The sequence below is a fragment of the Cyprinodon tularosa genome, unplaced genomic scaffold, assembly GCF_016077235.1.
Source record: "Cyprinodon tularosa strain WSP-4 unplaced genomic scaffold, ASM1607723v1 ctg117, whole genome shotgun sequence".
Classification (NCBI taxonomy): domain Eukaryota; kingdom Metazoa; phylum Chordata; class Actinopteri; order Cyprinodontiformes; family Cyprinodontidae; genus Cyprinodon; species Cyprinodon tularosa.
Genome location: NW_024037970.1, coordinates 1,429,735 through 1,455,563, shown reverse-complemented (window position 1 = coordinate 1,455,563; position 25,829 = coordinate 1,429,735). Strand labels below are relative to the sequence as shown.

The following is a 25,829-nucleotide window of genomic DNA, read 5'->3' as shown; positions in this document are numbered from 1 at the left end:
AAAATCCTTATCCTAACAAACAAATAACAGGAGAGTTATAAAAACAAGACAGAGCTTTGAGTTCCCCCATTCGGCTTTCTGTCTGTGCGCAGTCAACCTTTGAAGGTCCCTTTCTGTCTCTTCTGTCTGTTTACAATTACTGTGCCGGGAATGAATCTTCCACGAATGACCGCTCAACTGGCAGCCCTGACTAGCCAGGAACAAGGGAGCTATTAGTGGAGGAACTGAGGAAGGAAGGAAGAGGGGAAAGCCAAAGTGAAGGCAGGCCAACTTCAGAGGCCCAGTGAGGGAAAGGAGAGGGCGGGAGGGAACGAGCAGTTGTGCTCAAAGGCGATTGGGAGGGAGGTGGGGAAGAAGTGCAGAGGGATCGGTTGAGGGGATAGTTAAAAAGGACAGAGCCGCTTCTCCCTGAGGCAACAGAGGAGGAAGAGGACAGAAAGGTGCTAACAACCCCTGAATCCCCTCATCATAACCTCCCGTCCCACCTTCCCCGCAAGTAAGAGAGAAGATGAAAGAGATTAGGTCTGGGACTGACCCAAAGGACAGTGGACAACCTCAGAAGTTCTTTCATTTTTATAGACAACAGGATTTAGAAATTGAGCTCTAGACGGCCTTTTGACACAACAGATACACAAGAGCATTTCATGGGTGGGACATTCCCTCGACCCACTCAACCCCTGATCTGACCCAAGTCTTTTTCAGGCATGCGAGCGCTCCAGGGGACTTCCTGACAAGCCATAAATTACTTTGGCCCTCAGAGATGACAAGGTGGGAACCTACAAAAAAGTGCTGATGCCCTCTTTTTGCAACAGACAGATACACGAACAGACCAGGGTGCAATCCCAAACGTAAAAACAGCCAACTTTTCACACGGTCATTCATCAAGCAGATCCTGTAGAGGAGGAAATGAGGTGACATCCTGCCATCATCCTCTTTCCGACACATCTGCCAAGTCCTTGTAGCAGGGACACGGGGCCCCAAAGACCTGCTCTATCCCTCTTCCTGACCTCTGGAAACTATTATTAGGCTCTTTTTAACAAAATAAATAAATCTGTTTAATTCTGGTTTGCAAAGAAAACACATCTTCCTCTCATCTTTGTATCATTCAACAAGCAAAGCAACCAAAGATGACAGGATTGGAAATATAACTTCAAACTGATGTAGCCTGCCAAACTTTTGCAGTTTGCAGCAACTTCTGAGGTCAGGAATGGTCACTGGCGCTGTCCTCAAGGAGTTAAGAACTACCCACTTCCTAAACAAACAAAGGATAAACATCTTTGCAAATAAATCCCGGTAATTGTTGCCACATTGCTTACATTTGTGGGAACCGATGAACAAATTTCCCAACTAAAGCTAAATCCTAACATATGGACTGGATAATGATCATTTTTAATTTCACAAAGTACACCAACAAGTGCTGAAAGGTTTGATCTTCAAGACATTCCACAAAAAACATCAATAATCCACACAGTGAACCAGTTACCTTTGTCTTGGCCAAGTCAAATAAGGAGATTTGGTAGGCCGCAAGGGTTCTGGAGAATGTGTACGGGAATTATAAAAAGAGGGAATTTGCCATGCTGTGATTCCGAGAAAGAAGATACTCTAGCAATCATTTAAAAACAGCCTAATCAACAATTCTTAATTTAAGGATTTTTCCTCTTTATGAGTCTAAAATAACTACCCAGATCAACTGTATTTAAGGTTGTATGTTAAGGAAAAGCAAAAATAAATGCTGACACAGAAGATGAAAGATGCACCATCCTTTAGTTGATCCATCTAGTGCATTGCACAGTGCATTATTTTCAGTCCACAATAACTTCCTGAATTGTAAAGAACTCTTTGAAACATAAATGCAAAAGGAAGTTAGACATTAATCATAGGTTGATGTTTCAGTCCTCTTGTTAATTATTCCCATTCAACACAGAAAAAAGGCAAGCCAAAGCACATCGAAACAGAACCCAAGCTCTGACAGCCAAATGGTCGTCCTCAATAGGTAACCTGATCCTGATGAGGACGACTGAAGCCAGCAGAGGATTTACTGTGGTAACCCATTCCTCCGCTGGCCAGGCCGGTCCCCAGTGAAATGACTGTAGCAAATAATAGCCTATTTGTCTAGGTATTCTCTAAAAACATAGCACTGGAGCTGTTAACATTCTAAGGAACAGGAGCATAAACTGGCTTTTTATCACAGGAAAAAACATGAGGCACACTGTAGCTCCCTTAGGACCACACCCCCTCCTCCTTCAGTCTTACACCTTATCCACTTGTAAGCAGCCCTTAATGTGGTGTTGGGATCCCCAGAGCTGAGAGCCAGGCTCAGGGGGCTTCAGCAGGGGATGTTTCAAACATACAAAGAGGGTATTATTTGTTGAAACGCCCAGCTGGCCCTCAAACCAACTTCTATTTTGTATGAGGGTCTGACTGTATCCTGATAGTGATGAGTGATGACTCCTTCTTATTCCAGGATACTTGTACATGGAGACCCATCAAGCACACGTTTTTCCTATAGAGTGATAAAATAATGGTTATTTACCTATTTATTGGACTTTTGAATACTTTAATCATTTATACCCTCAACTTCAAAATTCAACTTTAGTCAACATAAAATAAAAACGGCCAATTATTCCCCTTTTTACTTTGACCGTGGTAAATATCAGTGAAAGGTGTCATTACCCTATGCCATTACATATACAATCCAAATCAAATCCATTTAAAAAGCCAGCATTATGTGAAAATAGCTGCTTAGCAGGTGTCGAGATGTAAGCACACCTGCTACTTATACTTTTTGACATAAGCTATGGCTGGGGAGCTAACTTTGTTCACAGTATGATCACAAATTGACAAAGTGCTGTTTTTTTAAATTGCAAAACACTACATTTTGGCTAGTGTACATTTAAGAAGAGTGAGACACTAAGGCCCCGTCCACACGAAGTCAAAACAAACACGAAACGCTGATATTTCCCAAAACGTTTGTCGTAAAGACGGAGACGTAAAATAAATGTGAGCGTCCACACGAATGCATGAAAACGCTGCAAAATGTATGCCAGGCCTGTGAGTGGCGCTGTGGTGCCAAAGCTAAAACAGGCGACGAAATGTTGGGCATGCGCACTAATATTTATACATGGGTGCCCTGCGGGTCCATTTTCGTGGTTAAGTCAAATTCAGGTGCTGAACTATGTCGTCGATATTGCTCTGTTCTTCCTGGAGATATTCCAGAAGAAGAAGATTCTGTTGTAAGCCCGACAGCAGGGTGAGTAGCATTAGCAGCAACGGCGCCATTGTTGTTGTGATACTGGTCGCGCATGCGTGTTTAGAGGCGACGCTATGACGCATGCTTGTAAAAAAAAAAAATGCGGTTAGAGCGTAAAGATGGAAACGCGAAAACGGCGTTTCGAAATCTTCCCACTCTGAAGGCTGAATAAAAAAAAGATCGTTTACAGACCCCCGAAACGCCGGCTTCGTGTGGATGAGAGGCTGGTTTGGTGAAAAATTTGTACGTTTAGGCCAGGGTTCGTCTTCGTGTGGACGGGGCCTAACTTTTTCACTAGAGAGCCTTGAGGTGGCAGTAATATGCTTAAAGTTGGTTTGCAGCCAACATAGCATTCTGTCCGCATAAAAATGTTAGCTAAACAGCTAACTTATTAAACTGCTGTTAACTGTTTAACAATTTAGCTGTTCTAAAAGGGTTTTTAGTCGTTTTACTTAATATATTTTCAGTTTCAAAAATGTTATGTCTAAAACTAGAAAAACAGTTAGCCTATTATGGGCTAGTTTACTGCCAGTTTGCAGTTTTTTATTACAAGGTCAATCTTTTTAAACGGTAAGTCCTTTCAACACAGCTTAACAATTGTGAGCTAGTTCACTTTTAATATAACATATTATATAATTAAACCATAAGGAAGATATTAACCTTTCAATATAAGCTGTTAGTTGTTGATATAATCAACCTATTAATCGCTTATTGGACGCCACATTGTAGTTTTGATATAGATTTGCTTTTCAGATATGTAGTGTACATTTATTTTGACATAGCTTGTTATCTTAAAGTGAGGCCATCACTTCATAGCTGGCCCAAGTGCATGTCGCTGGAATCCTACAGTCGTACGACTGAATAAAGTCAATGTGATTGGTCAATAATCAAGGGGGCGGGATTGCTGTGGCGAAAGGTTCGCAAGCAAGTTTGGTTGTGGTCGGTGTCTTGGGAGCATCTTGCTAATCAGTTAGCAACTTAGTGCTAGTAGATTCCCAATGGAAAATTACATTGGGACCAAGTAGCACTTAGAAACGACACTGTCAAGGAACGAAGTTGTTGTGGAAGAGGACGCCAGGGCGGCAGAAGCTCGGTTTGGTGTAGAAGGCTTACAGCCGTACATGTTTGAGCCCTTGCCTCGCAACGCTGCCAGTTCTGTTAGCTCTACGCCTGCTGAAGACACAGACGTCCATCCCCATTGAGTAATCCTTTACGTTACTCAATGGTAAAGTAAATAATTCTTATTTCTTATTTCAAACTATAATAGCTGCAAATTATGAATCAAGATGCTATGATCGAAAAAATTTGATTGACAGATGACCGTTGATGTATGATTGGCCGAATTTAGGTGTACAAGCTGACGTATAACTAACTGGCCTGCATAAGATAACGGGAAAAAAACACTGATTTTAAGACAGGATTTAAATAGAACTTTTTCTAACTTTTGGGACAATATGGTCTAATAAAGAGTAGATTTTTATACATGTTTAAGCCAGAATGATTTGAAATTTAAATATGACTTGCCTACGACTTTAAGACATTGACATTTTCACTTTATACACTTGAATCAACAAAGCCAGTGGGAATTTTTTTCATAAAGAAAAAGTATCCTCTGCCTCTTTTAGGTAATAGTAAAGAGAGAACAATCAGGACTAAAGACCAAAGAATTAGGGGTGAAAAAAAATTCAGAGTAAAAAAGGCAAACTCAGATGAAAAGGACAAAAAAATATACAAGCTATTTCACAGTATTTTGGAAAGAGGGGCTTAAGAACGGCATTTATGAGAAAAAAAAAAAAAAAAACGAGATTTCCTGAACTGAGAGCATTCCAAGGGCGCCGGTGGTCTCAGCTTGCCAAAAAGGCAAGACGACACATGCTGGAGATGTCTGCCAGGTAGCAGAGCACAAAGAGCCCTCATTTCCTCTCTCTATCCCCCCCTACACACACACACACACACACACACACACACACACACACACACACACCTCCTTCTTGCATCCCCTCTGTTGTTCAGCAAAAAGAGAGTACCTGATGAAAGAAAACCTGAACAGAAAACAAGCTAGTAATAGCTGACATGCTGGTATAAGTCATACAGAAAAAAAGTAAAATTCCCTTTATATTATGAAAGCAAACCATCTGTAAGAAAGCTTTATTGTTAAAAAAAAGAAAACTTGAATATGCAAAGTCTAGTTATACAGGTTTTTTTTTTTTTTTACTGCACGTTATGTTGTTGAACTGAAGGCTTTTTGTGGTGGCACTGGATGCACAAACGTGTAAGCTGACACTAATACAGCCCTTGAAGTTTGATACTTGCCTTGGGATCCTGCTCCCCCTTTACAGTCTCTCTCACACACACAAACCCCCACACAGACACCTTTTCTGAGCTCATCCCTAGGTGGTATCTCATTACTTGCATGTGAAGACACACAAACCTTTTTTTCTCTCAACACAACTTTTTTTTCTTATCACCTCGGTGGAAACAAACAAATACTCTCACTTCTCCTGCTTTTTGCTGTATCATGGAAACATAACTAAGGTGTAGAATACCGTCTTGCTCTAAATGCTTGAAACTAACTTAGCTCTAAATAAAAATGCCATATGAGCTCAGACACGCTAATAGCTACAGTGCAGATGATAATGGCAGCTCAGCTTTGGTAGGACACCCAGCACTGTGGCAGCAGGGTCCTATTCAGAACTGTGCAGTCAGGAAAAAACAGTGAATAAGCTCTAATCCTTTAAGACAGCATCAATAGAGATTCCATCATGCTTGGCTCGTCACGAGAGAAGAGCAAAGCTTGGGAGATGATAACGTCAGTCCAGCACAAAATAAAATATGGCCTGTTTTGACTAGCTGGCTTATAGGCACTCTTTTGGCAAAGGGGAGTTTCCTGTTTAGTGGAAGGGTGGCTCAGAAGGATGTTAATGCTAAAAAAAAGACAAAACAAAAGACATTCAACATAAAAAGCTCGGAGGATCCTCACATGACCCGTGCCAGGATTATTAGCTAAGTCTCAAAAGTTGTGGGTGTTGAAAATAGACTTCCAGTAAAAGGAAAGCCTTATCTGAATAGAAGATGGAAATTAAAAGCACTCGTGTGGGCTAATGCACAACAAACAACAAGGCCAGGCTGTCATAGATACAGACAAACAAGTTCTGCTGGAGGTATTTCTTGTCAAAACACAACAATCCTGTTTTTAAAGTAAAATTAAATCCTATTTTCTCTATATAATAAAACAGATTTTATGACTACATAGGATCATTATCTGTTTGCAGAGGCATTCTCCAAACTTTGACCCTGAGAGAAAGAGAGTGATTCTCCCACGCAGTAGTAACAGCGACGAACAACAACCCATCTTCAACTAAATAAAATAACATCTCTCATACCAATAAAACGCAGAACAAACAAGAAAATTATCAGAAGTGAATCATCAATGTTGTGCAGAAAAATACCCACTTATGCCATTTACCTCGCTCACATTTAATCTCAGTTCCCGCGATGCAGTGGCTAAAGGTTTTGACTTCAGTGCATGAGAATTGGGTTTAAATCAGGATCTGGATGGGCATACAACTTAAAAAAAAACTTTGCCAAGTCTGTAAGCATGTTGTAATGACATGCTTTGGCGATCCCAGGATATGGGAGCAGCCGAAGAGACACAGCAACTTAAATAAAATATTATCACACCAGGTACTAAAACCCTAATACCCCTAAAAAAAACCTCTCAACTTTGAATTTAACTGCTAACATAAGCAAGCCATATGCCATAGAAAAGTGTGGTATGCTCAAACCAAAGAAAGAGCTAGTTGCAAGAAATTACAAGAAAAACCCTTAGAAAAGTCAACCCAAGACATTTGATCTGAAGAACACAGTGAAGCACAGTGGTAGCAGCTTAATGCTAAGGGTCAGTACCACTGCCAGAGACTCTGGCCTATTGCACAGGGCACCTGAGTAAAGCCAGGCATACACTGTACGATTTTTTTCAATCGCTGCACGCAGCTACAGCTCACACTGTGCACGAAACCGCAGGGTTTAAAGTTTACAGCTCACAATGTATGTTATCACACTGTGCGGCCCGACACTCTGGTCCCGTCCACACGAAGCCGAACCCTGGCCTAAACGCACAAATTTTTCACCAAACCAGCCTCTCATCCATACGAAGCCGGCGTTTCGGGGTCTGTAAACAATCTTTTTTTTATTAAGCCTTCAGAGTGGGAAGATTTTGAAACGCCGTTTTCGCGTTTCCATCTTTAAGCTCTAACCGCATTTTTTTTCGTACACGCATACGTCATAGCATCGCCTCTAAACACGCATGCGCGACACAGTTTCACAACATCAATGGCGCCGTACTGTGTTGAATGGTTGCTGCTCATGCTACTCATCCTGCTGTCGGGCTTACAGCAGAATCTTCTTCTTCTGGAATATCTCCAGGAAGAACAGAGCAATATAGACGACATAGTTCAGCACCTGAATGTGACTGAACCACGAAAATGGACCCGCAGGGCAACCATGTATAAATATTGTGTGCATGCCCAACATTTCGTCGCCTGTTTTTGCTTTGGCACCACAGCGCCACTCACAGGCCTGGCATACATTTTGCAGCGTTTTCATGCATTCGTGTGGATGATCACATTTATTTTACATCTCCGTCTTTACGACAAACGTTCTGGAAAATATTAGCGTTTCGTGTTCGTTTTGACTTCATGTGGACGGGGCCTCTGATGCGATCTACCTGTTCACACTGTACCTCTAAAAACCAGCTCCACAGTGAGATGGCACTACTCTGACTTGTCTATCTGGAAGCCAAATGAGTAGGAGAGGAAAAAAACAGAAGTGTCGATGCTCGCTAGAGTGAAATGCGCTGCCTTGGCAATTTGTTCAATTTTGTGGGGTGAAAAAGAAAAGGTGATGATATATTTGGACAAAGAGATGGCTGAGCAAACGTGGCTACTACGGTCTGTCAATTTTACAGAAAGAACTCCATTTCACTCGCGCGACCACCATGCTTCTGTGTTAACATCTGAGAGGAGGACGAAGAAGAAAAATCTTTGTGTGCGCACTGAGCAATTTGCCCACGACCACCTTAGGATGGCCGACTGAATTTCAAACATGTTTGATTTTCTCCCGACCTTACGATTCCTGATCGGGAGGTGGCCATGAGAGGCTGATCGCCCCATGTTACAGTACACTACACGAAGCGCGATCAGCCTGAAAGTTGGCCCAATCGAAAACATTTTTTGAACGACTCGAGAATCTGCCCGAAAAGGGGAAAAAAATCATACAGGGTATCTCCGGCTTAATGAAAAAGGAGGACTACCTCAAAATACATGAACTTTACCTCTTTTTATCTGAATGGTAGTTATATAAACTGGATATTCCGAGAGGACCATCCTAACTAGTTTAGGCAGCGGATAAAGTTTAGTCAGGCTTGGCTTCTGAAAGGATGCATCCAAAATACAATAAATTTATGGCAAACACTAGATTGAAGTCAATTAACCAATTTGAAGGTATAGTGGGGGGTTTTCTTTCAGCTTTAAGGTCTGGGGGAACATAGTATCTGTTAGTTGGCCCACATGCAAAACTTTGAGATTATCCCCTAACGCCATGGTTCATACTCACTCCTTGCTAGTTTCCTCTTGTTGCACATGTGTGATTTGAGTGTTAATGTATTCAGTGAGCTTCAGATTCAGCCATTATCAGTAGCTCCACTGGTCTCTCCATATACTTTGTAAATGTAAGTAGCTTCTTTCACTAAGTTATTGTTTCAAAGCGACTATTAATCAATGACTTGGCATTTCTTACCAACATAACTGTAAAAATTGTCAACTATACATTTAAGTGAATACAATCAATTCTTCCAAACATCCTGCTAATCATTATGCTATAAGTTTTTTGACGGCTACCAAAAAAAGTGTATTGTCAAGGGATATTCAAAAGTGACAAATTAAAGTTAAATGACTTTCTTTTTATTTATACACCAGTAGCTCACTCTGGTTGATTTCACCTGCAGAGGTGATGGATGCATGGGGAAATGTCCATATTGATACTGGTCTCTATAGTCTAAGTAAAGGCAATAGACAGATAGAAAACATCTAAAATCCAACAATCATTAGCTAAGCTGTTATTGGGGAAACTACAATGAAATGCTTTTAATCTTTTTTTAATTTCACTGAAAAAATTTTAGTCTATGCCTTTTTTTTATTTATTTATTTCACACATTGATGCTCTGTCCTTGTTTGCTTTTGGTAGGAATTATAATTTTCTTTTTCCTTGAAGATCCGGTCGGAGAGTCTGGGGATAGTTTACTAGAACAGAGTAGCTGCAGATCGGTTTATTTTATTAATATCGGCTGTTTTGACCATGCCAAGCTGTCACTTTACCACCGGGCAATGCAGGTCGGTTAGACTTAATTGGGTGCTATAAAGTACCTGTGTAAATTTCCATCCAGCTTTCTACTAACTCAATGGTATTGCCAGCAGATTGCAGACACATGTGTTTATGTCAGCTCATCACTCCCGATGCAGGAATTCTCTTTAAACTAAAAAAAGACCATGGCCACACTATCAGGATGGCCGCTTGGTGTATATGACATTATTTTATCACAATCAAAGGATTTTGGGTGTCTTTTGTAAAGGCAGATAACATAAATATGCTTGTTTAGAAAAATAATTTGGTTCCAAGTAGATCAATTAAAAATAATGTCAACTGTGTGAACCCAATTGTTGGTTTATGAATTTAAGAAGTTACATGCAGATAAACAAATGAAAATAAAAAAGCCAAAAATGTCTTTTGCATGCTAATAGGACTGTATGTATGTTCAAACACCAGTCAGCTTTCAGGCTTTCTTGTAGACTGGAATGTTAAAAACACAAACAAAGCTCATGAAGGTTTACAGAAATGAACTGAAATCTAAAACAAAGATTTCTAGCTAGAATCACAGACCTAAAACATATTTAAAATAATCAGTAATAGTCAGTTTAGGATAAAAGCCATTTTTCTTTAAACCAAACCATGTCATGTTTGGCACCATCTTGTGGTTAGAATTCAAACTACATCAGCAGCAGACTTTAGGAGGGATATCTCACAAAAATGCATTTACTTAAATATATGACATCAAAGAGAAAATAATTTTAGGGTCACACAAAACAAGTTATTGAGGTAAATGGAGTCACTATAATAATCCTTTTTAGTGGGAAATGATGGTAGAGAAGTTAACCTAGATTTCTTAAAATTAAAGCTTGACTGCTGATGTTCAAAAGATAAATGTAAAGGCACTAAAGCCCTGCATTCTTCTGACTGATTTGTATTTTTTTCTCTAAATGGTGTAAGAGCAGAGGACAGCTGTTAAGGTCTGTTGGGATGGTTATAGCCTACATGAAAACAGGGTTAGTAACATGATAAATAAAGGGTTTTACATCCTGAACAAAACGTTTGAAAACTACCAAATCATACGATGGGGTAAACTAATTAGAGGAACTGAGAAAAAAGAAAGTATAAAAACAAACAAATGCTTTTTCCAAGCTTTGTCTGCAAAAGCCCGCTAGATTAAAATGGTCTTTAAAGCAACACAATCCCTTTAATAAATAAACATTAGGCCCATTTTCGTGATTTATCTTTGGGTTATTTGTTTTGCGCTGTAAGCTGAATGTCTTTGTGCCGTGTATAATTTCTTTAATATGTTTTATATAAGATAATCCATTGGGACCAGCTGAAACCAATCGAGCATCACCACAGGACTAATATGTCTTAGGTTAGGTCGGTAAATTCTGCTGCCAAACAACCACATTTATACACACAATCTTCTTCAATTACTCCTGACACTGGACCACAATGACACACAAACCTATTTTTCTGTTATACAACAAACCGCTCGTATGTAGAGCAGTGCAATAACAACGAATCCCAAATAACGACTGAATAAAGGAGGGAAATATCTCGAAGTGTAGCTTTTGAACTGCATAGAGCAAAGCAGAAGTGTTTTCTGTCCGTCGTTCATGTCAAAAATCAGCTCACTGGACAGCTGCTTTACAAACACAGTGACAGGGTTTATCCTGCAGCTGAACAGGGTGGGCAAATATTCCTGGTGGTGCTAATCAATCATCAGAGCTCGGCTGAGGGGGACTGCTGCCACACAAAGAATAGAGGAAGCGTAGGAGGGTTTTTTTTTTCCAGAGTGGTAGGAGGTGTTGGTGTGTTCATGTTTAGACTAAAGCATCTTCTATAAGACATTATCTCACACCGATATCCAGAAAGAGAGGAAGCTGAAGATTAGTGATTCCAAACCCAGGGGGGAGGGGGGCAGGCTGGCTCACAGGGGGTCCTGGGCTTTACTGCCAGAACGACTGTCAACATGTTTTGGGCACACAAAAAAAAAAGGGAGGGGGGGGATCAAAGAACGAGGGAAAAAAGGATAGAAGAGGAAAAGGAAAAAGAAAAGCATACAGTTAAAGAAAACAACAAATCAAAAATGAAACTACATACTTTACTTTCTCTCATTCTTCTGCAACTAAAAGTTGTTTTCTGAATTAAAAAAACTAGAAAGGTACAATGTATTTGCACATATCTCGCTCTTAACAATTAAGATGAAACATTCTGCAACAAACAGCAGTAAAAAGGAATAGAAATATGATTTAGAGTAGAAGTTCCCAAACATATCATTCTGTGATTCCTCCCCACAAAAAAACATAAATAAGACACCCCCCTAAAAAACATATTACTGCACTATACATTTATCTATAAACATCAAGTGAAGTAATTATATTCATTCTCAAATAAATTTGATTTTTAAATTGCGTTAAATTTGTTAATTCATTACTTTAAATTTGCAAACTTTTAATAATACATTTAATAGCATCTTTAAAATGCATTTTTAAGTTTTTTTTGGTATATTTGATAATTGAATAATGTATCAAATAATTATAGAAATAATGTCACATCTACTTAGTTCATGTTTTTTTTTCATTGCTCGTTCATATCTATGTATTCCTTGATAAATGTTGATAAACTAATTGTAAAAATCATGTTGCCTTGCTGACCCCCACCTTGCAAACCCCTGAGTCGAGTATCCGTCTTTAAAGTTAGATTTGGATCATAGTGTAAAAAGAAAAATGTGTCTCATTTCCAAACTAACATTTTAAAGTTGACCCAATCTTTCATGTGGACATAAATACTGACGCCATCCAGGATGGAGGCATAAGATAGGCTCCTGCCATCAACAACTCCAATTATAGATGATAGAGTTGGGCCTTCTTTTCAGTGTTTAGTCCTGTTTCTCCCATGGACATAGCTATGTGCTCAGCTAATACTGTCACTAACTGGGTGTGCTCTCTTTCATCTTTTTGATATGAAAACTCTCTCAGAGACCATCTGATTAACTGTTTCTTTCAGTGACAGCGAAACCTGTAGAGTATGAAGCCGATTCAACGGCAACATGCTAGCGGATATCTACCGTTGCTAAATACTCACCCAGTAGAAGAGAATCCTGCAATGCCAATGACTCGATGCAATCAGCTGGTGTTCCCAAGATAGAAAACTCGTAACCAATCCGACGGGATGATCAGACTTAATTGTGTCCTTAAAGAGCCTTGAGACGAAATGTGCTTCGAATTGGAGCTATAGAAAATAAGCTTAATTGAACTCAAAGTAAAAAGAAATAATAAAACAAAAGATCTTTAAATATTTTATTATTCCATCTTTATCTGTCAGTGGTGACACGACAAACTGATCCAAATCAAGGCAGTCCATCCATCCATCCATCCATCCATCCTGTTACTGTCACACTTATCCCTGCTGGGGTCGCATGGGGTGCTGGTGCCTATCTCTAGCCGACAACGTGCTAAAGTTGGGGTACACCCTGGACAGGTTGCCAGTCTATTGCAGGGCAACACAGAGACAAACAAGGCACACAACCATGCCCTCACACACGCTTAGACATAAGGATATTTTTTTAGAGAAACGAATTAACCTAACAGTTATGTTTTTGGACTGTGGGATGAAGCCGGAGTACCCGGAGAGAATCCATGCATGCACAGGGAGAACATGTAAACTCCATACAGAAAGACCCCGAGCGTGGAATCGAACCCAGAACTCAACTGTGCAGGCCCCAGGCAGTTCTAGTTGCATCGTTATTTTTAACACAGATATGATTTTCTGCAGTAATTTCCTGACCTTTGCAGAGAAGCACACATCTACTTCACTTGAATGCCTTGTTCTCTTGTCTGTCCTATTTTGAAGGGTGTGCAATACACATAGGCCTCTGTGTGACACTATGGTTGTATATTATTAGAACTTAAAGTCATAATTAGAGGTACATGGGATAAAACAATATAACATAAAACAGTAATGCAATAAATAATAGAATACTTCAACATATCTCCACTCAATTTAAAGACTGGATGTTTCTAAAGCTTTCAGTCTTTGTAGAATAGCATCCACTGCAGTAAAGGGTGATCTTCTGATACACCCCCAGACTGGTTGACAGGGACAACACTAGGTCTGCTATTTGAAAGTAAACATGGCTTTTGCCCTCCTCTTCCTCTATCAGCCCCCCTAGGAGCCACCACTAAACCCTGACAATGACTCCACTGACACCCAAGTGTCTCATTCATCTTCATTTGTCCCATCATATCCTGCCATTTGTATGGAAATGGCTTCCAAGCTGTGGTGCAAACCGACGCTGAGAGTGGTAAAACAGGGCAGGGCACTGATATTTGTGAGCTGGGTTGTTGTGGACGGGGGGGGGGTCTATCTGCCCATTTGGCTGTTCCTGTATAAGTTTCTCAAACCAATGACGTGAACCCGACCCGCCACACATACACAGACACACTCACTCAGCAGGGGATGGGAGCTGGAGGAGGTAATCTGATTTCTCAGCTGCACAGGGGACCACTTCCTGAGAGCAGCCGGGGGTTTTCCCATCTGTCCCCCCACCCCCCCTGAGGCCTGACCCCCTGCCTGCTGTTTATAGAGTTTCTTCTTCCTGTTGATGTATTTTTTTTTTTTTTTTACTCTGATACACACATAAAACTGTCTGAAAGCTGCCACACCACTAATGGAGTCTGGAATGAGATGGCGACCAGTTATGGAGGTGGAGGAAGTGGCTGTCATCCCCCCGCCGCGGCGGTGGATCAGCCTTCCAGAAGCGTGCCAGAAATGGGGTTTGGGTTTAGAGTTTGAGGAGAGGGTTAGCCAAAATTTGCATGTGGGGGGATTTGTGCTGATGGATATGAGGTGAACAGTTATCAGTTTACATAAAACAGCAGCAAACATGCCAGCTTGTGTCTCGAGTCGAAATGTAAATAATTATCAAAATTTTCTGCTGGACGTGCCGTTTTAGACTGAAATCCTAGCTTTCATAACTAGAGATAAGAAAATGTGTTTAAGAGGAGAAGTGAAAGACAAAAGAAAGCAGCTGGAGCTCAGAGCGCACCCTGACATCCTCCTTTCCTCTTTGACAGAACACAGACACCGTATTTGATCAGCACTCAGGAAATTTCATTAAGGAGATGAGTGGATAAGAGACTAAATAAAGATCCTGTGGAAGAGCAGAGGAAGCAAAGGAGACAACAAAAGTATCAGACATAGAAAATGTAGCGAGGGTAATGATGCCACGTCCACGGTTTTCCTTTTTATATCATAGAAGGAAACATAAGCCCCCTTATTTCAAAGAGAATCTAATCAACATTTGAAAAGTAAAGGTTTATGACTGCTAAGTGATTTGATTCACAGCATGTTTAGGATGAAATAAGCTGTCAAATAAACCCTGGTTTAACCAATTCTGGATGATATTTATAGTCATTAAAGTTACCTCAATTTAACAGCTTAGATGTGTTGCTATAAAAATGATTCGATCGATTGTGGATTTAAAAATGTGAGTGCCCATAAGATAAGTCAGTCAGCAAACCAGGAAAGTCCTTTGGTTGTTTGATCTGGACCAAACATGGACTTTATTTGTTAGTTCATTTGGTCCAGTTTGTATTAAAATGTTCCCTTTTTTTAAATAAAAAATGGACTAGAACTCCCAGTGTGTGACGATCGTATCTCCCGTTGGTCAGAAGTACATCAGGACAGAGCTAAGTTCTAGAAATTGAGGAAAACTGGTCTGTTTTTTCCTATTTATGCTGCTGTTGCATCTGCAAAACCAGTCAACAGCAGCTCAGTCTTTGTAAGTTTTAAGACTTTTTATTTAGAATTTTGTTGAAGTATCTGAGAATGCGTCTTTCAAACCAAAGGAGATAAAACTCTTGCTGGTAGCAGCATTGCTAAGCAAAAAACCATGGAGCAGGTATGATTTTGTTGCTACATCTAGTACGTTGGCTTGCTAAGTCCAAAGACACTTATGCTTTTTGCATTGTGATGATTCTGAGGCCGTTTTGTATTCCTACCTGACCCAAATTCCATTAGGAAGTGGATCGAAACCACCTTTAAAGGTGGGTCTCGGTCTAATAGTTTAGTCTGGTCTTCATTCACACCTGCTTAAAAGGTCTAGCCTGGCCAGCGAGGCTGGTAAAGCTCAGACCCTTTGGTTTGAAATAGACCCGACCAATCACAGTGTAGGACGCGGAAGTTTAAACTTTCAGCAGAATTACCGGTAGCTATTATGCAATAGCGCTTTCCAATAACCATAGCAGTCAAGACTGCAGCTGAAATGAAGCATTGTTTTATAATTATGACTTGAATGATCTGAATAGGTCTTAGATTTTCAACAACTGGCTGCTGTAAGAACTTTTCCTTTTGAAAAAAACATTTTTCTAGAGTCATATCTAGAGTTATCTTTTTTTTTTTTTTTTATGTTTTTGCGGGACTAGTGGCTCGTTTATTGTACAGTAGGCTGAGAGGAACGGGGGTAGGAGGGCTAAGGCCTCTGTACATGGCTCTTGAGCGCTAAGCACTGCCCCATAGAAGCACACCCATATCCATAGTTAACTGAATGGTTCTAATCTGGTTCTGCTGACTTTGAAATATGGCTCTACCAGCTCCTTGCTAGTTCGATAGGTTGTGTGGGAGCTGTGATTACACCCCCAAACAATTCATTTGAATGATTCAAGAAACGTTTGAAAACCGAATTAGCAATAAAAATAAAATCCATTGTGCCAGCATTTGCATTCTTTTGTGGCAAATGTATAAAAATATTACAAAGCATCAATGAAAATTTATCTCACCCTCCATTATGTAAATATTTATCTGTATCATTTAAGTCGGAGTTATTCAGAGCCAAATGTGGCTCCAAAACTGCCTTAAACATACTCCTCAGATGAGTTTAGATAATAAAACACTTAGCTGTGAGACATTACTCTATTTGCACCTCTGTATTCACTAGTTATGCCAGCTGATCAGTATTGTTCAGTTATTCAAGGAAGAATGTTTCCAGATTCTTTCTATGATCGTTCTCTGTGTGCAATAAGGAACAAAGAACAGAAATATCAGAATTTCTCAATAGAAATATTTGAAATTTCATTTATTTGGGTGTAAAGAGATCTAATGGTACAAGATCTCACAATATCATAACATCAAAACATTTCACCCAGAACTTGATTTGGTCTATTGCTTCTGTCTGACACCATTTTTATTTTTGAGAAATGTATTTTGACAAATGAGGGGAAGTCGTTGTTGGATTATTGTACGGCTGTCTAACCAGCGGTGCACAGAGACAGGTAGAGAAGGGGCCGCTCTGCTGTGCTTAATGCTCTACAGCTTTAAATACTGAAGCACCAGAATGATAATGGAAGATTAGGACACTTTTGAATCTGTGACTCTTTAAAACCATGGTAAACATGTCAGTAATTGCCTAGTGGGCAGCATTCTGGGCACCTGTTAGTAAACAGAAACAAGACAACATAGGCTTGGAAGCATTGTGACTACTGTTTACCACTAATGATGCCAAGCTTAGCTCCAGGCTCACAGCCTTCTATTGATGCTAAGAGAAAAGGGCTTTTTTTGAAAGTTTCCCAAAAAGAGGGACCCAAATCTAAAGCTGATGTGGGCCCCCTCTTCCTCTTAGGGTCATCACCAGCAGCATCTCCTTTTACATTTGGTGGATGTAGGAGGGTAAGTATAATTGGTTGAGCTTAAAAACAACATAGATATTCGATTCATCCTCAATAAAGAGTATTTGTAGCCAATTAACTTGTTCCATTAAACTGTATACAACCACACACACACAAATACATATAAATATATACATATCTATATCTATATATTTATATTAGATATCATATATAATGCAATTATCAAATTATGATGATTATTGTTTGCACTTCTACAAGGCCAACTTATTTATTTAAAAAAAAAAAAGAAAGTCTTTTAGTTTATATAAACTAATGATAATTTTACAAATCAATGAATCTGTCGATTATTTTTTTGATAGATTGGTAAATAAGCAGACAGCCAAAGCTTCCTGAAAGAATACTTTTTTACAAAATTTGAACACTTGAGGAGTTCTGGATAGAGCATATTGATAGAATTTTTTTTTCTAAATCTTAAATGCAAAATATTTATATATTTTCTTACAATCTTGGCATAATTACTGCTCTAAGTGGGTCGCTCTGTCAACTAAAGGCATATTTTACAGTCTCTATACCCCAGTTAAAGATTAATCAATTACTACATTGATGGTTATTTCAATAATCGACTAATGAAATTCATTGTTTAAGCCCAAAAGATTACCATTTTAAATAAGCAAATATAGAAATTCCAGACTAATGTCTGTCTTTAAATTTGATTCAGTATGAGAGGCCACTGATGGGCCCAAAGCATCTGTGTAGTTTGCATATAGCAAGGGCCGACTCTGGACTTTGATCACCTCTGGTTCAAATACCAGAAGAACAGTTGGGTCAAATGTGGGGAGAAATCCAGAGTTTCTGATGAGGGACTCAGACTGGCATGCTGTGGGAATCAAACTCTGGACTGATATTTCTACACTGGTCAAAACATGCTTTCCAACATGATTCTTATCTCCTTGTGTAAAATTATTTTCTAAAATCTGAATCCAATCAAAGATGAGTAACAGAAGTCATCCATAGAGTTCAAATACATAAGCTTTCTTAGATTAAAAAAACAAAATATAACAGCCTGCCTTTCTTTAGTTTCCACTTTAACTTCCTCCCATTTGTCTTAAGAACCAACCCTCCTCTTCCATCATTAATACCGATAGCTTGGATCTAGCAGTAGGATGTGACGTTAAATGGAGACAGGACTTTTTGCTACAAGACAGCAACTTTAAGGTGAATCAAGCAAGACAGACCAGAGCAAATGACCTTTAACCTTATCAATCAATCACCATAAGAGTAAGGAAGAGAGAATCAGAGACAAGGAAAACAAACACAAGAAATCTACTCAGCCTTATCAATCACTGACCAAAGAGAAGGATGGAGAGACGAAGAAAGAGTGCCGGCGAAAGAGTGTTTACCTTATCGATCATGTCGGGTCGGTTGGTGGCGGCCAGGACGGTGACATCTCGGAGCTGCTCGATGCCGTCCATCTCTGTCAGCAGCTGAGCCAGGACCCGGTCGCCTACGCCGCTGGACCCTGCGGAGCTAAAGAGGAGGGGGGAAAGAAATTAAGATAGATGAGTAAAAAGGGGAAAGAAGCAGGTGGGGAAAGAAGAGCGACATCAGGATGGATGACTAAAAGTGAAATGGATCCATATGAATCTGTCAGAGACTAAAGCCATAACTAAATAAATGAAAGATGCATATTTCTCCAACCAATGTTGGTTTCCCTTCAAACTGTGAAGCAATCATTATCATCCAGGGACTGCCGCTAAATATCAGTGAGAAGTTAGCTGCACTAAATATGGCTTTTATAAGAGATGAGATGGTCCTGAAAGCACAAGAGCTGAGAAGGTTTGATGAAATCCAACAATCAGTAGAAAGTACCAAGATTATGTCCATGTGCTAAGTTATATGTTAAATAAGAATGTGAAAGAGATAAGCATGTTAAAAGATATAAAGTTCTACTGAGTACTAAGATAACAAGAACATTTACGCATTTTGACCCACGAGTTAATGTTATCTTTGGGACAGAAAAATAAAAAGCAACATTTTGCAGCAAAACTACGCTTATTTTTTGCATGTGACGTACCGTAAAAACACTGAGCTCAAAACAAGATTTTTGAAAAGAAACAGAAAACAGGTTGTCCCTCTGTAATAAACAGACCTGTTAGGGAACCTTGTTTGGACTTGTTAGCATTTATTTATTTGTCAGGGACAGTACACACTGCAAAACGTTATGAAAATGAGTAAAATTTTCTTAAATTTAGTGTATTTACCCTTAATTTCAGTAGGAAAATACGATGATCTGCCAATGAAATTAGCATTTTTATCCATAAAATAAGACAGATAGATAATATTCACTTGAAGTAAGAGACTGCAGTTGTTGTTTTTTTCTTATTTCAAATGTAAATTGTCTTAATCCATTGGCAAAGTGTCTAACTTACCTGCTAAATTCAATAGAAAAGGCACTGATAATAAGAAAATTTGACTAAACTTAAATTTACATTTTTTGCAGTGTAACCATGTACATTTATGTGACTGTGTCAGTATTAGCTATGTTTTTATTTCATTTTATGTATTTGACAGGGACAGTGTACATTAAAAAGCATTCCTGCAAATGCACCAGAATTAGCAGAAAAAAGGCATTTTTTCATCTGTTGTCCCTGGACTAGGGGTGGAACGGTTAATTAATTCATTATTTTTATTGATCCGCGGAAACCCTGGATCATTTCCGCATGTTTTGCTGCTTTGAATTAAATCATCTCGCGCATGCTCTCTACGATCTCCAAGGAACTCAGAGCAGAGCGGACGGGAGCCACAGCGGAGGCTGTAGGCTTTGCTTTGTGCAGGCGGTCTGGAGCGCAGCGGGGCGGAGCGCCGACAGAGTATGTGGGATTTCGGAGTTAGCATGACATGTTGGTCGTGTTGCTGTTAGCATAAACAAAACGTGTTGCACAATGCTTGCACACTGTTGCACTTTTATCCACAACTTTCTTTCCGCCGTCATCGTAGGTCACTCTAAATGCAAAGTGGTCCCATACAGCACACCTAGGAAGTGCTGCTGGCGCGTCTTCCAACCCTTCTTCTTTCACACTCGCCATACCCTCACAATTCTCCACAACAACTGATTTTTTTCCCTGCTACACCCGGCTACGCTGCTTCTTCTTTCTTCTTCTTGTTTACTACTGGCGGTTGGCTTTGGTCGCAGTACCGCCACCTTCTACTCTGGAGTGTAAACGCTTCGACCATGAGAAAAAGGAGCAGCGCATGAACCGAACGCAACACACGCAAACCGAACCGAGACAGTCAAACCGAACGGTTCGGATGGTTTTCATAAACTGTCCCATCCCTACCCTGGACAGATCTTAAAATTGTCTACCTAAAAAAAAAAAAACACAACAGTAGGCATTCTACAATAAAAAATACAAATATAAAAGGAAACAAAAACAGCTATAGCTCCACAAAACTGATTTAAAAATACAGAATAAGTGTTAGCTGGACTACAGAGGTTCATTAAATAGAATAAAACATTTAAACTATGTATATATACATATATACATACATACACACGTATACACATACACATATATACATACACACAGCAGAGACACAAGTGGCAGCATGGCTTGTTTATGATAGACATTTAACTAATGCTGACCTGACTGATGTGTTATGAGCCAATTTTTTAGATGCTTTTTGAAAATAGTGTATGTTTTCTGTTCTCTGATGTTCTGAGGGACAGAGTTCCGTTCCTAAGATACTGTAACTGCAAAGGCTCTTTGACTAAAAGCACTTTTACACAAAAGGAACAACACAGTCTACTCTAGACTCTCCTCTACAGAGCTAGTTTTCAACTTTTTTCACTGGGCAAGGTGTGTAATGCCAACAGCAATTAAAAAAATACTAAAACAAACAAAATAATTGAGGCTTCATACTTACAAGGGCAGGTCATACACTTCAAACACACATTAGCATAAAAATATAAGTAAGTAACACCCGATGCAAACATTTGGCTGAGTCATGTTCCAGGAGGTCGGTAAGGTATAATGAGCACATTGTCGATTTGATTTTAAATGTTTTTAACTGAGTCTTTAATGTGTTAAAGTGGAGGATTCTCTGATAGTGAGAGGGATGCTGTTCCAGGTGTAACAGCCTTTGACTGAAAGAGCAATCTGGCCTGCTACTCTGATCCCAGTGAGACAGAATAGCTGCTGCATGCAAACATTCAAATGAAAAACAAACAGTAACACTGAGTGAAAATTTTAAATAAATTGGAATAAATGAAACCAAAATATGACAACAGAATGAGGATGTGAGGAATAAAAATTGAATAATCATGTGACAAGGTGGATGAGGGACTGACCCAGATAAATCCTTGTTTTGAACAACTGTGACCCTTTATTGGAAAGGGTAAAAGTATTACTCCAATAAAGATCGTCAGCCTTCAAAAACTCATCAGCGCATTACTCAGTGCATTACTAGGTGGTTATTTTCCATAGCAGAGCACAGACAGCCATCCTTCTGGCATCAAACACACATACAGCCTCTGTTGACAGGGCCAGCAGGAAGTGCCAGACGTCATTAGTGGAAACAAGTCTTCAGAGGAGCACAAAAGAGCTCTGTCACCGAGATACCAGGGAGAAGAAAGGAGGGGGGTGACAGAGGAGGAGAGAAAGTTTGGGGAAGGGGAGACAACACGCTAGACAGGAAGCTGCACTTTTAAAAAAAGATGAAGTTATGGAGATAGTTAACGGGGAAAGAGACGCAAAAACAGATCGGAAACGAATAAACTTTTCAGAAACCGAACAAACAAGCAATGGAGGATGGGATCTAATATGGAGTCTGAGGAAAGAACGGATAAATATAATGGACAGGCAGATGGATGGATGGATGGATGGATGGATGGATGGATGGATGGATGGATGGATGGATGGATGGATGGATGGATGGATGGATGGATGGATGGATGGATGCAAGGAAGGAAGGAAGGAAGGAATGATGGATGCAAGTAAGGAAGGAAGGAAGGAAGGAATGATGGATGCAAGTAAGGAAGGAAGGAAGGATGGATGGATAGATGTAAGGATGAATGGATGGATGGACGTATGCTACATTTCAGACTGTAGAAGGTGTCTGTTAGTATATTTGTCCTCTCTTTCTTTTCACCAGTCTTCCTTACTTCCCTCCATCAGTCTAGCCTTGCAGAAGTTAGGGTGACAGATTTACAGCTGCTTCTCATCTCTTGCTAGATAGAGTGTGTAGCTATGGTCTGCGAGCCACTTCGTTGATTAAACCCACTAGGAAGTGAGGGCCAATAAATAACCTTTCCAGATCTGCAAGAGGTGCATTTCTCTGACTGGTGAGCGGCCTTAAGGCACAGGTCCAGTCCTGCTTCAGTCCCAGTGATTTGGCAAAATAAGAAGCAGTTGGCACATTAGAAGCACTGAAATTGATAATGTATAAAAGGAGAGAAGAAAGCTCCATCATAGTGACAGAAAACAGCACAGATGGAAGCTGCTAGTGGGCTGGCAAAGAAACAACTGAAAAATTCTTACTCAGATCTGCTAACTTTCAGCCAATAGGGTTGCTAGACCTTTTAGTTCCAGGTATAGCCCTTCTGAAAGCCACTGGCCTGTGCGTCAACAGTTTGAGACTGACCCAAATCACGTTGCAGCTGAGACAAAAGCAGGAGCTGATGAGCCCACAGTCAGACCAAGACCGTCAGAATCCACAACTTTATCTTTCAAAGACGAAAAGTAAGACTGTAAAAGCATAAATTGTTGAACCTTCTCATGGCGTCTGCTGCTACTTCCTTTGTTACCATGACTGTCTAAAGCCAAACTTTGGTAGGCGGGCACTGGGCGTCGCTTCCCCCAATCAGTTCGGAAGGTTCTGCTGAACGTCCATCTTTTCACTAAACAGTGAGGGATTGCATCCGAGTCAAAGAGTCGATGCAATCAACTGATTTTCCTTAGATAGAAAACTTTGAATCAATCTGACTCTATGATCTGGTTGAACTGTAAAGTGCCTGGAGATGACATGTGTTGTGAATTGGAGCTATATAAATAAACTGAATTGAATTGAGAGAAGCTGAATTGTTGAGACAAAGATTAAAGTTACATTGCAACATGTCGTAGATGTAAAGAAGCTAGTATCAAAATGGGTGGGGGTGGGGGGTGCTAACTTATCAAAGGAATGAAGCTATAAGGCCTGCTTCCCTTTTCTTCGATGCATCCTGCACATTTTAACCTCCTTTGCCCAGTTCAGCAGGAAGCACGCAGCATATTTGGCCTTCCCCATCTGCTGTGAAAGAGCACAATGAAGTGTCTGTGTGCCTCTGGTCAATGTCCTCTGTCACCCCCCCCCCCCCCCCTCCCAAAGTCTCTTCCCTTCAGGCCACAGATGTTCCCTGTGCCCTGATGTCCCTGTTCTCCGCTGGTGAAAAGCCACAAAACTCTGCAAGCCCAGCATGGGATCCGGTGCATTCATGCAGACTTTTTTTTTTTTTGGGATGTTTGTTACTCTTCTATCATGCATGAATCAGAGAGTGATGTAAGCGGACAGAGGCTGTAGTCATATGATTAACGCGGACCACCAAGATGATTGTGAGTTCATCACCAAGCAGAAGGAAGTTGTTTTTCAGATTGATTTCCGCTTTGCGGACATTTTTAGTTTTTAATCGTCAACCTGTTTACAAAGAAATACAGAGATGACACACTGTACCTTCCTCTTTCGCTGGCAAGAGCATCGATCTCATCAAAGAAGACGATGGATGGAGCGACGGCCCTCGCCTTCCGAAACACCTGTGGGAAGCGTCAGCAGCAGAGGAAGAGGGAGAAACAGAAACAGGACGAATGTTTTTACGGGACGGATGAATCATCTGAGACACAAACATTCAGAGGAAATACAGCAGTCATTAAAACCCAAAATCACAGCGCAGGTTTTCCTTCTGTTGCGTCAAAACTAAACCTCCGTCAGAGCTCTGCCATTCAGCTCGGGAACACAGAGATCAGGGGGGATTTGGGTTTATGAAATTTAACAAAAACACTGTGTTCCAAATTTTAGCAGGTTAGGTCCACAAATGTTTATGTGACTGACGTTTTTCTTCTTTTTACAAACTAAAATCTTAAAAGTGCATTAATGTTCCGCCTCTTTCACTCTGATTCCACATAATAAAATCCAATGCAAAGTCAATTCATCTAAATATTAAAGAAATTACTTTAATCTGAGTTTAAATTCCTTTGTTTTGTGAAGGCCTTAGAGGCTTACTGGAGAACATCAATGAACAAAAAGCATTCAGGGGCAGAAAGGCCGGATGGGAAGCTGTGGTGACATTTTGCATATAAACCAAAACCCAAAGCTTTGAATATATAATTGAGCTCCGTTCAGTTTATCATATATCTCCCCAGAAACGGCTTCTGCCATGGGAACCAAAATCCTTGAGCTCAGATAAAATGTTGTTGTTTTTATTTTTGTTTGTTTTTTGAGCAATAAACTAAACTTTTTTATTATTTTCACAGGAAATCCAAGTGAAAAAGCTCAGTCTGTCAGGAAACAATACTGGATGTTTGTGATCTTCACCACTGCAACATTAAATGTTAAAGGTATAGTGGAGGATGTTCTTTTTCTGGGTGGATCATCTAACTAAGGCTACGTTAACACTGCAGGCCTTGATGCTCAATTCCGATTTTTTTGTGACACCCAAGTGTCCCGCATGCACAGTAGAGGACGCGATGACATCACAGGCCAGCGTGCTCTATGTTTACGGAAGTGAACATGGATGTTAATGTCTTTTCCTACCATAAAAACTCAATCTTTTTACATGGTTAAACATAAATGCTGCTCTCCACATCATCATCTACCATGGTTGTTGTTTTTCTTGCCACTTCTGCATAGCAAGACGCAGAATAGGGACATTTGTTTGGTATTAATGACGTTCAGATCGGATGAATCAGACCTGGCCGTTCAGACACAGGTCACATTTGAAAAGATCAGATTTGTATGGGATTCAGGACCACATAGCCAAGTGGCCTGGGTCGCATTGGAAAAAATCAGATCTGTGTTGTTCAGACTGCCATGAAAAGATCAAATCCAGGTCGCATAGGGGTCAAAAAATCGGATTTGGGTCACTTCAGGCTGCAGTGTGAACGTAGCCTAAGTGGTTCTCCTAATTGTCAATCATTTTGGTGATATGTTACGTAAGACCGTCAAACATGCTCGTCCCCATTTTCACTTATCGGTTCTGAGTGTGACATAGTGGAAAAATTGCAAATCTTGGATGGGCTTTTTTTCTTTAAAGTGGAGAGGGCGTTTTTTTTTTTCTTCAAAAATTTGCAAAAATCCTCCACTATACTTTTAAATAAAAAAAAAAGGTCACTTTTTGCACTGTTCCTATAGCCTGGGTGCCATTCCGAACTTAGTCCCGCCCACAAGGTTTGAGGTCGGGAAGTTCGGTCTGGCTCTGCTCCATAGTAGCGTGAGTATTATCGCCCACTGTCAGGCAATCCAATCAAATTGTCAGGGCGGGCTTTATACGATGATGGACAGATGATCAACAGTAACGTAATCAACCATGTGACCAAAGCGCGCTTGAGTGA

General features: G+C 40.1%; 1 protein-coding gene across 1 annotated transcript in view; it reads right to left on the bottom strand.

Annotated features, from left to right (window-relative positions):
- spata5 (spermatogenesis associated 5) overlaps positions 1-25,829 on the bottom strand; it is a 194,521-nt gene that overhangs the window by 100,935 nt on the left and 67,757 nt on the right. The window contains exons 13-14 of the mRNA XM_038308548.1: positions 23,956-24,035; positions 18,651-18,777 (exon numbers count right to left, since the gene is read on the bottom strand). Coding sequence (XP_038164476.1) covers positions 18,651-18,777; positions 23,956-24,035 — 207 coding nt within the window. The remainder of the gene's footprint in view (positions 1-18,650; positions 18,778-23,955; positions 24,036-25,829) is intronic.